The sequence below is a fragment of the Polistes fuscatus genome, unplaced genomic scaffold (assembly GCF_010416935.1).
Source record: "Polistes fuscatus isolate 324 unplaced genomic scaffold, CU_Pfus_HIC Scaffold3, whole genome shotgun sequence".
NCBI classification, from domain to species: Eukaryota; Metazoa; Arthropoda; class Insecta; order Hymenoptera; family Vespidae; genus Polistes; species Polistes fuscatus.
In genome coordinates this window covers 6871935-6884370 of record NW_025113107.1, presented here as the reverse complement: position 1 = coordinate 6884370, position 12436 = coordinate 6871935, and the positions used below count along the sequence as shown (strand labels likewise).

General features: G+C 31.9%; 1 protein-coding gene across 6 annotated transcripts in view; it reads left to right on the top strand.

The window, feature by feature from the left end:
• LOC122520275 (neo-calmodulin-like) overlaps nt 1-10690 on the top strand; it is a 91819-nt gene extending 81129 nt beyond the window's left edge. For all 6 annotated transcript variants that reach the window (XM_043640359.1, XM_043640361.1, XM_043640362.1 and 3 more), the window contains 5 exons: nt 6684-6717; nt 8506-8607; nt 9393-9528; nt 9733-9881; nt 10104-10690. In XM_043640359.1, the coding sequence (XP_043496294.1) occupies nt 6684-6717; nt 8506-8607; nt 9393-9528; nt 9733-9881; nt 10104-10135 (453 nt within the window). In that variant the 3' untranslated portion in view covers nt 10136-10690. The remainder of the gene's footprint in view (nt 1-6683; nt 6718-8505; nt 8608-9392; nt 9529-9732; nt 9882-10103) is intronic.
• The last annotated feature ends 1746 nt before the right edge of the window (nt 10691-12436 follow it).

The following is a 12436-nucleotide window of genomic DNA, read 5'->3' as shown; positions in this document are numbered from 1 at the left end:
TGTCTAATATGGTACAAGAAGTAGGAACAAACTCGTCGAAACGAAAGCCGACAGATGGTACTACCGGATTAACGTGAAAAACATTCGAGAAGAACGCACGTAAAATTTATCGATGGTTTCGCTTTGCGAGAGAAACACAATTAAAATGTTTTTTTTTTATAGCCTTAACTTCCTTTAATTGATGTACTGTAATAAGTTGGTAGTTTACATCTCGTTACGAGCGTTACACTAATGAAAAAGATCTATAAAGATAAACACGATTGTAAAAAATTATTCTATTCGATATTAATATAATAGTGTTTTTTAAATATACGAAATTAACATTATGATATTTTTCATCGTTTATTTATCATCGAAAGATTTCAATACGATTATCGCCGTATACCTACGTTAAAACATTATTTCGTATTTCGAGTAAACAAGGGAGGAATGCAATTCCGGAAACGTTAATTGGATCTAACCGTGACAGGCAATAAAGTGGTTTACAAGAATTTCAGATTTTTGCGTCGCGTCGTTCCAAAAATAGTTCCAGACAGGTTTTTCTCATTCTTTTACTTCTACTTCTTCTTCTTCTTCTTCTTCTTTATCGTTCCGTTAAAAACTTAGTGAAAGTTTCGAGTTAAAGCCGAAGCCTTTCTCGGAAGATATTTTACCGTAATAGAATGCAATCGATAATGTATTATAAAATTAGATCGAAACAATGTTAAATGTATTTATATTATTTATATCGAGATATATGTGAATCGATATGAATAAAAAAAAAAAGTATATATTTATTATTTATAAATACATTATTGAATATCAATGACAAATAATGAATGAATGAATGATTCAAATTGTTACGTATGCTTATTCGCATACTTTCTTCTAAGAATAATAGAATGGATACATTGGTATGAATGAAATATGTTAGCAAGTAGAGATCAATGTTTCAAGTAAAGCAAGTGTAAATGACAAATTGATGAGAAATGTTTTGGTTCCTTCTTGTTAATCATTGTACAATACGACTCATTCGACTATTTGGCAATGAACGTCGCGTCACCACCGACGCATTGAGACCGCTATTATAAGGACAGAGAAGACACCGTCTGCCATTTTCTTGGTGCCAGCTGATAGTGGAGGGGCAATGACAGTTAAAAACAGCTGAAGGTTGACCGAAGACATATCCCCCAACATCTTTTGTCTTGAAAGTAGTCGTTCTCGTGTTAACGTCGAACGCGCGAACTATAAACGCGAGTGAAAAAAGATACGACGTGTAGTAGTAATAGATGCTTCTAATGAAGACTACTTTCAATGAAAATCAACAAAGGAGAACTATTGACAATTTGAAGGAGAGAACATTAACGAAGATACTTGAGAAAGGACCATTCTACCATGAAAGAAACAAACTGAAATGAAAGTAAAATTGAAATTGATTATCCATAATCTATAATAATTTTTTATTAATCTTGTTAAAAAGAAAAAAGAACAAAAAAGAGATAATTTAAAAAGAAATGAGAGAAAACAGTAAGGTTTAAAAAAAGAAATGGTTGTTAAAGCTAGGTCTCTTTGGCGACTAAACAGTGATTCTTAGTTTGAACATAACGTCGGTAGTCCATAAATATTATTTTGGCTCGGAATCGTGCTAGTACTAGCTTGTCGTGAGTAATGTGCATCGACCCCTTACTGCGTGAAAGCGAACGAGAAGAGGAGTTTTTTAAAAAAACGGGACGTGTTTAACCTTCGAAAGTAATAATAAGAACGAAAAGGTAGGAATCAAAGAAATGAAGTTTCCAGCTGAAGAAACGAAAAAGAATAATCAAAGTAACTGAGTAAAATAAATGTACATCTCTCTTGTGTGATAATTGTGTGATCGGGTACCGTATCGTATCGTAACTTTGAGTTTAAAGGATGCTGTAAAACGTGTGAATTATTGAGACAAGTGTCGAGACCTTGGGAACATCTTTACGTGGCTAAAAAGCTCAAAAAGAATTTTTCTCTACTTTTTAACGAAGAATTATTTCGCAAGGAATAATGAACGAGTCTTCCGGAAAAATGGCCGACACGGAAAAGAAATATACTTCGGCTTATGGGAAATTAAGAAGATTGACTAGTACGATTGATTGTCAAACGAGACAAATTAGCGTAAGTTGTGATATTAATAAAATCTTGATTTATAACAAAATCCATTAACGGTACGAGTAATATCATTGAATTATACATTTGTCAAAATTTGTTTATTTTTCCATACTATCGTGCGGTCTTTTCGAAAAGAAATGAATATTTTTCTATCGCTATTACCGTTCTGCCATTTCAAACTTCGCTCCTACGTTTCATTATTTTTCGTCTCTCTTTTGAAAAAGTTCAAGTTTCACTTACCACGTGGAATATGCATTTACTTTTCATCAATATAAAAAAAGAAAATTTTACTATTTCATCTAACGTTTTCAATCGTTTACCAGACTCATGATTATCCTTCCTTCTTTCTTTTTATTTATAGAAAAAAAAATAAATACGATATCAATGAATTTAGAAAATATAATCAATGCTGACTTAAGTTAAAAATTGCAACAAATCAAAAATCAATTAAGATTAAATATGAATCGGAGTTTCTCGTTATGACGATATCAATGAAAATTTCAGAATCGAAATTCGTGTATGAGGTATACTCTACTAGTAAGAAATTATTTGTCCAAAAAAAAAGAAGACGTTTGTAAAGAATCGTTCAAAATCTTTCACCTTCTACTGTGTGTCACAATTTTTTTCTTATAAAATGACATAGTACTACATTGTTTCTAAAAGATGGAGACAAATACAATTTTACGAATACATTTATGCAGTTATAAGTTTTTATACGTTTTAGATTTGTATGCATTTATTTATATACGTTTCGAGAAATTGTCGAGGTGAAGACGATGAAGGATTCGCATAAGATGTCTTAAATTTGATGTTGAAATTCTATAGAATTTCATAAATGTACATATGTATAAACGATGAGGGAATGCACATGCATTCCAAGAAGACACCGGGTTCCTCTCACTATCAGATCTGTTCGTGAGTTTATACGAAGTTTCTTCCCTATCTCTCTCTCTCTCTCTCTGTCTCTCTTTCTCTCTCTTTTCATTCTCCCTTTTCTCTTTCTATCTGAAACTTGCTTGAAAATGACATGACCCAAATCAAAAAGCTCGACCTTGGCAACTCTTCTTGTAGAAAGAGATCCGAAGAAAATATCCAAGTGTTGGAAAACGAAGAAGGAAAACACCTCCTCGATGATATTTCGTTTTTCTCTCTTGAAACACCGAACGTCGAAAAGCTTCCCGAGTTTTAACTCATGTAGGAGCAGCAACAGAGTTGTGCTCCTTTTCCCACAGTACTTACAATCAACATGACGTTGTCTTTTTTTTTCTTCTTCTTCAATTCTTTTCTTTGTTCACTTCCCTTCTCCTGCTGTCGTAAAGAAATTCTGCTTTTAACAGTAAAATTATGAATCTAGAGTAACTGAAGTTACACATTTCTGATGAAATCGAAATATTCGATAGTAAGATAAATCGTTGGATTATTCAACATAGATGAATTACTTCATACGAGAATTTTGCACTTATCATATGTATGAATATATGTATGTTTGAATTTACTTATGTATGTATGTACGAATATATGAATATATGTAGATATGTATGTATGTATAATGCGCATACAATTGTCGATGACAATGACAGTTCAACTGCAAGAATTATCATAAGAATTGCCTAATAAGTGCTCAGTGCTTACACGGAACTCCACTTCGGGGATATACTTTAAATAATTAAAGAATACATTGATTAAGATACAATACAATACAATTTGTTTTAATTTGATTTGATTTTTTTTAAATATATCTACTTTACTGATTAGATTTTAAACTTGATTAGAATTCTATTCCAATTCTTATTCCATTTCTCTTTAGAATTCTAAATAGTACGGGAAAGTTAGATTCTTCTTCTGAAATGTGATAAGGAATTGTTCCAAAGAAAATAATATGATGTTTCAAGAATCATTAAAATTCTACCACCTTCCTTCCATCTTGTATCACAATTTTCCTTTTAGAAAATTTGATTTACTTTGAAATATTGCGATTACGCTTTGTTCGAAAATTTTCTTTACTCGCTTTAGAAATTTGCAAACTATAATGTAATATTTTCCGATACTTTCTTATAGTTCACAATTTTTCGTCAATTTACATTCTTCAAAGGTTACGTTCTTCTGCTATACTATGACACAAATTTTGCATTTCTATTCAAATTCTTGATTTCTATCTTGTCGATTTAGTTTATTGCAATATCGTTGTATCAACAAAAAAAAGTAACGCTTAATTATTTAATTATTACATTTAATTATTAATTATAAGAAATTTATATATATTTCTATTACATAAAATATATCTTTATATATATGTCATCTTCAAAACATTCAGGGTATTAAAATCCTGAAGACGTTAACATTCATTTTTGGTTAGGTATTTAAATGTCTTACAAATTCTTGTCAAGTGGTTGTATTCCTTGATCCTCTTTTCCTTGAAGTTGACGTACTTATTATAATACCTAGATTTAATAGAATAAAAGGAACATAATATAACAGAAGCATTTTCCAATTGCTCTCTCAAGATAAAAATTTAAATCCAATTCGCCTTATAAGTCCAACTAAAAATTCATAAATGGATAAAAACTTTATCCTACTTTTTCTTTAGCTTATTTTTTTTTTTTTTTTATTAACAAAATTCATATGGCATATTATTTTTTTCTTTATGTAACTGTAAGGGATATTTTTTATTGTACAGACCAAACAACATTATCGGAAAAAATATTGCAACACGTTTGCGTGGTATCTTATAAAATATGAACGTATACTATCGTATTTTTCACCGAGTTCTGCACGCAACCTATTTCTCTTCTACCGTCGCTAGATTATCACTAAGTTATCGTTAATCATATAGATAGTGACCATTATAACGGAACGAACCGCGTTAGAATATTCAACACCAATTTATCATGAAATGGCTAGATCCACAAAAATTCAAATGGTATATAATTTTTCAAACAATACGCTTGTTGTCCGACCAATTTCTAGTCTTAATTTATATAAATTAGTCTCGATATCGTATACTTATTTGTCAATGACATTTTTATGGTTACAAAAAAAAAAGAAAAAAGAAAAAGAAGAAGAAGAAGAATAATAAAAAAAGCAAACGGAAGATAAATTAAAAATTTAATTTACCTTTTAAACGGCGCTTGTGCGAATCGATACTACACTACCTCCACTTGTTAAAATATAATTTTAAATAATGACAACGAAAAGCCGCGAGACGTTATTATAAGATATAAGCTAGTCGGTAGAAGACTGTGTGACCTCTTCATTAAAAGCGAACATCGTATGAAATCACAAGGATAGCCTTAACGAAAGCCTACCACCAACTAGGCAATCGGCCAAGAACCATCCTGTCTAATTTGCTCGTTTTCTCTTGCCGACTAAAAGACCGAAGATCTGTTCGAATTTAGTATCTATTCGATAGTCACACTGTTATGGCAGTCGACTCGAGGAAATACACCCAAGAATATCGTAAACTTCGACGGCTAACAAATCAAATCGATTGTCAGATCAGAAATCTTTCAGTGAGTGTTCTACTTTCGAGAACTTGTGAAGCCGTAAAAAGTGCCTCGCCTTTATCATTTGTCTCACTCTCACTCTCATTCTCTTTCTCTCTCTCTATCTCTTTTTATTATCCAACCCAAAAAGCACATCACCTATACTGTCAAACTGTACTGAACTACAAGGACACCGCCGAAACGTGGACATCGAAATAATAGATATGGAAATGAAATCGTTCGCGATTGAACCGCAATATTTTTCCTACCGACCGCTGACAAAAGCTTTCTGACACAACACACAAGAAAGAAAGAAAGAAATGGAAAGATTGACTGTATAGATTTACTATGTTGGTGACATCTCTATTCCGCCGTTTTTCGATATCAACTTCCGTTATTAAAAGCTCGAAAATACAAGGAGATCGTTATTCTTCTATCGAGGAAAAATGAGAACGTCGATTCCAATCCCGTTGCATCGAGAGTTTTTTATCGGATTTCCACGAATTATTCGTCATTTATTATTTTAATGTTGTTATTGCTGTTGTTTTATTTTATTTTATATCTAATCAGCGAAACGTAACGTAATTAACGTTGACAATGTGGAAATGTTCGCTCTCTTAATTAGTATTATTTAATATTTTAAATAAATCAATATGGTTTCATTAATGTTAAACAACATAAGCTTTTGATTCAACAAACATTTAATGCTGATCTATCGTATGAAATACAGGCGTAAACATGAAGGTGGGATTAATCGACATAATAATGACAGCATTCGCAAGTCACAAAGCGCCGTCGTTAATTACACTAACTTTACGAACGTCATGCCACGCCCACTTACTTGCTTGATTATACACTTGTTTAGAACACGAATTCTCTCTCTCTCTCTCTCTCTTCCTTTCTCAATTTGATTGTAGCTTTACATTTATTTACGAAAACGCATTCGGCAATAAATAGAAATTGTTGCACCAACAATCATTCCTCTATTAAACTTCTTTCTATTTCACTAGTAGTAACATCTCTATTTTCTACAAGATTATTTTATTCGCGTTGAAATAATGCTAATATTCTTTTTGTTTTCAGTCCGAGTATGGTCTCACGGAGGATCAAGTCGCTGGTAAGTTAAATCTTGATTTAATTATAAACAATAATTATTTTTCTGTCATTGGTAATTAATTATTTGTGCTATTTGTCGTAAATGAAAATTTGGGTTCTAGTTACGTACCGAGAAAAATATCGCAGCTAGATTTTCCCTGCATTTAATTTCACATTCGGTTCGAGTATTTACATATGCAAATGTATGTAGTAACAGTGCAAAGCGTTGACTCGCCACTCAGTTTTACCCATTACTCCTACTTTTCTTTCTCTTTTGTACTTACGTACGTATGTATTTAAATATATATGTAAGTACATAAGACTTTTCCAAAGTTCTTTTTTTGTTTTGATTTTCATGCCATACCTACCAACGGCAAAGCAGATCGTATTCGGCAGCAAGTTTTTAATTACGAAAACATTCAATATTGTTTTTTTCTTTTTTTTTGTCTTGCTTACTAAGCGAAACGTAATCTTGCTTGCTCGCTAAAGCTGAATTACGAACGTATAACTTTTCCTTTCTCGAATTCGTCAAGAATTTATTTCACCTGCCTTTATTCCCATTACTTTTCCTCCTTATTCGGTTACGAATGAGCGAGCAAATAGCAAGAATTTTTATTAAAAATTCTTGTTCTTTTTACCTCCCGCTCAAACGGAATTTGAACGGACAAACAAAAATTATTTTTAAAGAATACATTCTTCGTACGGGGTAGAAGAAAATTTTTGGTGAAGATCCTTTCCCCGATGTATATAGTTTATTAAGATTTTAATTACAAAAGTATGATGAGGTTTCACAACATAGGATAGAGAAACCAATTAGCGAGCCAAAGGGATAGACTTAATCGCTAAAACCAAAACTATATTAATCGTTATTTCTTTTTTGCTAAACCGATAACACGTTGCTTATTTCAATAAAAATCTTTCAGACTTTTTTCTTTTAGGCGGCACACAGCCAAAGATCGAATCGATTAAACTCGCGTGTCTCTTCGTAGGAAGAAGAGAAAAGAAATATCGGTCAACGTTTGCTATTTTATAAGGTCATGAAATAGGAATCGGATAAAGTACGAGTGGCTGTGTGGCAATATAGATCTCGCGTGTGCTTTCCCAGTTGATAGGAAAAATTTATACATATGGTTTTTGATATCGCGCCGAATTCGTATTTTATCTTCTTGTTTTTTTTTTTTTTTTACATATCGAAACCTTCCCTATGTGTACATTATATTAATGTAAATATTTTTCCAATAATACTGACCTGTCAAAATAGTGGAATTTTAATTGGCTGTATTATTAATGCACTCATCATTTAATATAATTGATTAAGTATAATCCATTAAAGGACGTGTTCTTTTGCTATGTATTTGCAAGAATTTATAACATGAATTCTAACGAAGGTATTTTTTGCTTGGTATTACTGATCAAGGGCTTATCTGAAAAATTAATATTTCTTACATGAACTGAATATTAAATATTTTAGAAATAATGTTATTTTCTTAACAAAAATCGCTTCCAATAATAAATATCTTTCATGCGAGTAAAAGACTTTCTTGAAAATATTAAATAATTAGCTTGCCTAATAAATATCCTTTGTCATTTAAAAATGGCAAAAAATACGATGTCAAGAATTTACGATACGAGCCCTTTAAAATTTCTAGAAAAAGACAATAATAATCAAATTTATTGAATGGTACATTCGTACAATAATTATAATTATAAATTAAGAAATTTCATAAGTCTTGAATTATTTAATTGATAATATCGAATTACATAATTAATTATATCGATTAAAGTTATTTTGGTTTTTTCTTTTTTACAGAATTCAAAGAAGCATTTATGTTGTTCGACAAAGATGAGGATGGTACAATCACCATGGCGGAACTTGGCGTGGTCATGCGATCATTGGGACAGAGACCATCCGGTGAGTAAGAATGCTTTTTAAGCGAACGTACGATTTATGTTTATGCGTATCGCGTGCACACGCTCACAAATATTCGGACGACGGCATCGTTATTCGTAGGCTAGAAGGTAAATACGATCTGGCTTCAAGCCATACTCTTCCTTTCTCTCTCTCTCTCTCTCTCTCTCTCTCTGATGAAAGCATCGCGTGGGCAAAATATCTTTACTGTACGGATAAACTTAAAAATCTTTTTCTTTATTTTTCTTTATCTTTCTTTTCCCAATTATGCATATCGACCAACGAAAATAATCTCAATAGATTATTTCTATTTCATCTTCTCTATTTTCATATATTTATTTATTTAACAAATAAAAATATATGTTAAAAATATTTGTAGAATAACCTTTTTTTTTGTTTACGAATAATAATCGTGTTTAAAAAGAATATATATATATATATATGTGTATGTATACTTATAAATGTTACTATTAATTCTTCATCGGCAAGATAGATTTTTTGAGGCCAATGTCACATGTTTGAATAACTATTTTTATTTTAATTAGCAGTTGTAAATAACAAAATAAACTATTGGACGATATTCTAGAAACTTTTACAAATATTGAATGCGTTTTTTGTTTTCTTTTTTATGAACACTGTGTATATATATATATTTAAATATATTAAATATATATATTTAAAGTTTAGTTAAAAGTAATTGAGAAAATATTATAATTAAAAACTGTCAAATGAACATCGTAATTAGTTTACTATTAATTAAATTGCATGGTACTGTTTATGCATTACAGATACGGAATTACGAGACATGGTGAATCAAGTTGATCAAGACGGTAATGGTACCATCGAGTTTAATGAGTTCCTGCAAATGATGTCTAAAAAAATGAAGGGAGCAGATGGAAAAGACGAGCTACGCGAAGCGTTTAGGTGACTCTCGAGCTAGCTAGCTAATCGATATTTACGAAAGTCGGTTGTGCCACTAGAGAATTTTTTTTCCTTACCCTTTTTTTTAGTTTAATTTCTTTCCTACTCTCTTACTTTCTCTCTTTCTTCTACTCTCAACTTTTTTCCCTACCTCTTGACATTTTTTTTCCCCCGGAAATTAATTCGATAATTATTTCCGTCGTACAGGGTATTTGACAAGAACAAAGACGGCCTGATCTCGTCTAAAGAATTACGTCATGTAATGACAAATCTCGGGGAAAAATTGTCGGAGGAGGAAGTCGACGACATGATCAAAGAGGCGGACCTAGATGGCGATGGAATGGTTAACTATGAAGGTAATTATTGTCAATGACAATAGAAAATTGTTATCGCTAATCGACAATGAATGAATCTCTTCGTTGGTACTACTTTTTTTCTCTCTCTCTCTCTTTTGCGTTAGAAAAAAGAGAACAACACGTAGAATAATTTAAATAAACGAAATATTCTTGCGGGCAACGATATTAAGAGCACGTACTAAATTATTTTGCTTTTTTTTACTGTTTTCTTTTTTTTTTCAGAATTCGTGACGATCCTGACGTCGAAAAATTAATTTATCGGTCGGTAAGACGACAGTGAGGTGATTACGAGAGAAGAAGAAGAAAACTAATAAGAAAAGAAGGAAGCACGCAAAGTTCCTCGTCAAGGCCGTAGATAGAAAAAAAAAATAAAAAAAAAGAATTAAAAAAGGACAGTTATATCGCGAAATTCCAGCATTAAACCGCAGCAGCAAAACAGAGCAGCAGTAAAAGAGAAATAAAGATGCAACCACAATAGCAACAATGTCAAAAAGAACAAATCCATCGTCCTGAAATCAAATTAACTAGCGCAGAGTAAATCGATTGAAAATTTTCTATGGGAGAAATTTTCGTAGATTTGTTGCGTACGATATAGAAACGAATAAATACAACACAAAATTAAACACAAAAAAAAACATTGAAATAATACACACTGACAATGCGGATCGATCTTTTAAAAGAACTATAATATATGTGTGCGTATAATAACGTGAGAAAAAAATACACACAGGGACAAGCACATACACGGTAATACACGAATAAAGATAATACGCGTAATACACACCTCGCTTCTTTTGAAAAATTAGAAAGAAGGGGAAAAAAAAAGAAAGAACGTAAAAAATCCCTAAAAATTGCTGACCGTAAAGTAAGAACGGAAATTTATTGTAATAACAGCAAACGAAAGAGTTGGAGACGGATGGACAGACAGACAGACAGACAGACATAAGAAAAAAATGTAATTAACACAAAGCGAGGTGGTCGTTCCCGAAACAATCAACTGAGCTTCGTTTAACGTTTATCTAATCTATTTAATGCTAAAAAAAAAACATAAAAGAATAGTCGTTACGAGTATCGTTTAGGAAGAATTCAGATAAAAGATTAAAGAGAACAAAAAAAATATAAAGAATCCTGAATCCGTACCCTCAAATTTTTATCCCTTCTCTCTTTCCCTGCCACTCTCCTACTCCTCCTTCGTCACCTTTTAATAATTAGTATTTACGACTTGTGATGATGCGAGAAAAAAAATTAAAAATCTAATTAGGTCGTTTAAAAGCGGTTTTAGTCGTGTATAAAAGCGTGGGTTTATTATTAGGATTTGCGATTGTCGTTTACGTATGCGATTATTATCAAGGAGCAGCACTCTCCATCCCTTCTTTTCTCGAGGCATGTGTGTTACCGCTAATTTCCCTCCCAATCCTCTCACCCACAAGCATTTCCTCCTCATCCTCCACCAATCTCTTCCTTAGATTAAAATGTATATTCTTGTGTGGACGAGGTTATAATATAATTTTAAGGAGAAATAAAATAAGAAGAAGAATTAAGAAGTAAACGAGAACGATGAAGAAGAAGAGGAAGTAAAAAAAAGTAAAATAATAAAAGGGAAAAAAAGTAGAAAAGGAATTAAAAGAACAAACAAACAAACAAACAAACAAACAAAAATGCTGAAGATTAATAATACGAGTTTAAGAAGAAGAAAGACCGATTATTGGGTTGTATTATCGCTTGTAAGGTTCGATTAAGCTTTTCGAGTGATTTGAGCTTGAGAAGGTCGACAAGTACCTCCTCTCCTAGTCGACATTTTTACAGTAAACATTATTACACAGAAAGCAGCCGCAACCCTTGACGGCAAACTACTATTATTATCACGTACTACTATTACTACTACTAATATATTACTACTATATTACTATTTCGGTAATATTGCGAGCAGCAGTTTTTTCAAAGGTGTTCAAACGTCGTTGTAAATTGCATAGCCTTATCCCTACCACCCACCCTCCCCCTCCCACCTTTATATTCCTTACGAGGAAAACAAGTATATTATGTGAGATGAATACCAACGAGCGAGTTGATCGCCTTTTTTTCGGGTATATGCAAGATTTGATAAGAAAAAAAAAATAAGGGAGAAAACAGGATGAGAGATAGAAAAGAATAAGGGAAAGAGAGAGAGAGAGAGAGAAAGAGAGGGAGACAAGTGGATCAGATTTCCTCAAAAAACGTATATAGATAAAAATGTAGCAAAGAGTCTACGGTACGCACAAGTTTAAGCTTTCTCGCTTTAATGAAGAAACCAAAGACGTAGAAAAATCAAAGAGACTAGAAGAAGAAAAAGAAGAAGAAGAAGAAGAAAAATCAAAAAGATTAGAAGAAGAAAACGAACAAAAAATAAATATATATAAAAAAAATAGAAAATAAAAATCGTCGTTATCATTTCGCTCATTGTTAATGTTTTATACACCCCACACGCTTGATAATACAAATATGAAAATTTAGGAAAAAAGAGAGAGAGAGAGAGAGAGAGAAAGACGATCAAAATGAAACGACGTGTTTCCTTCGAG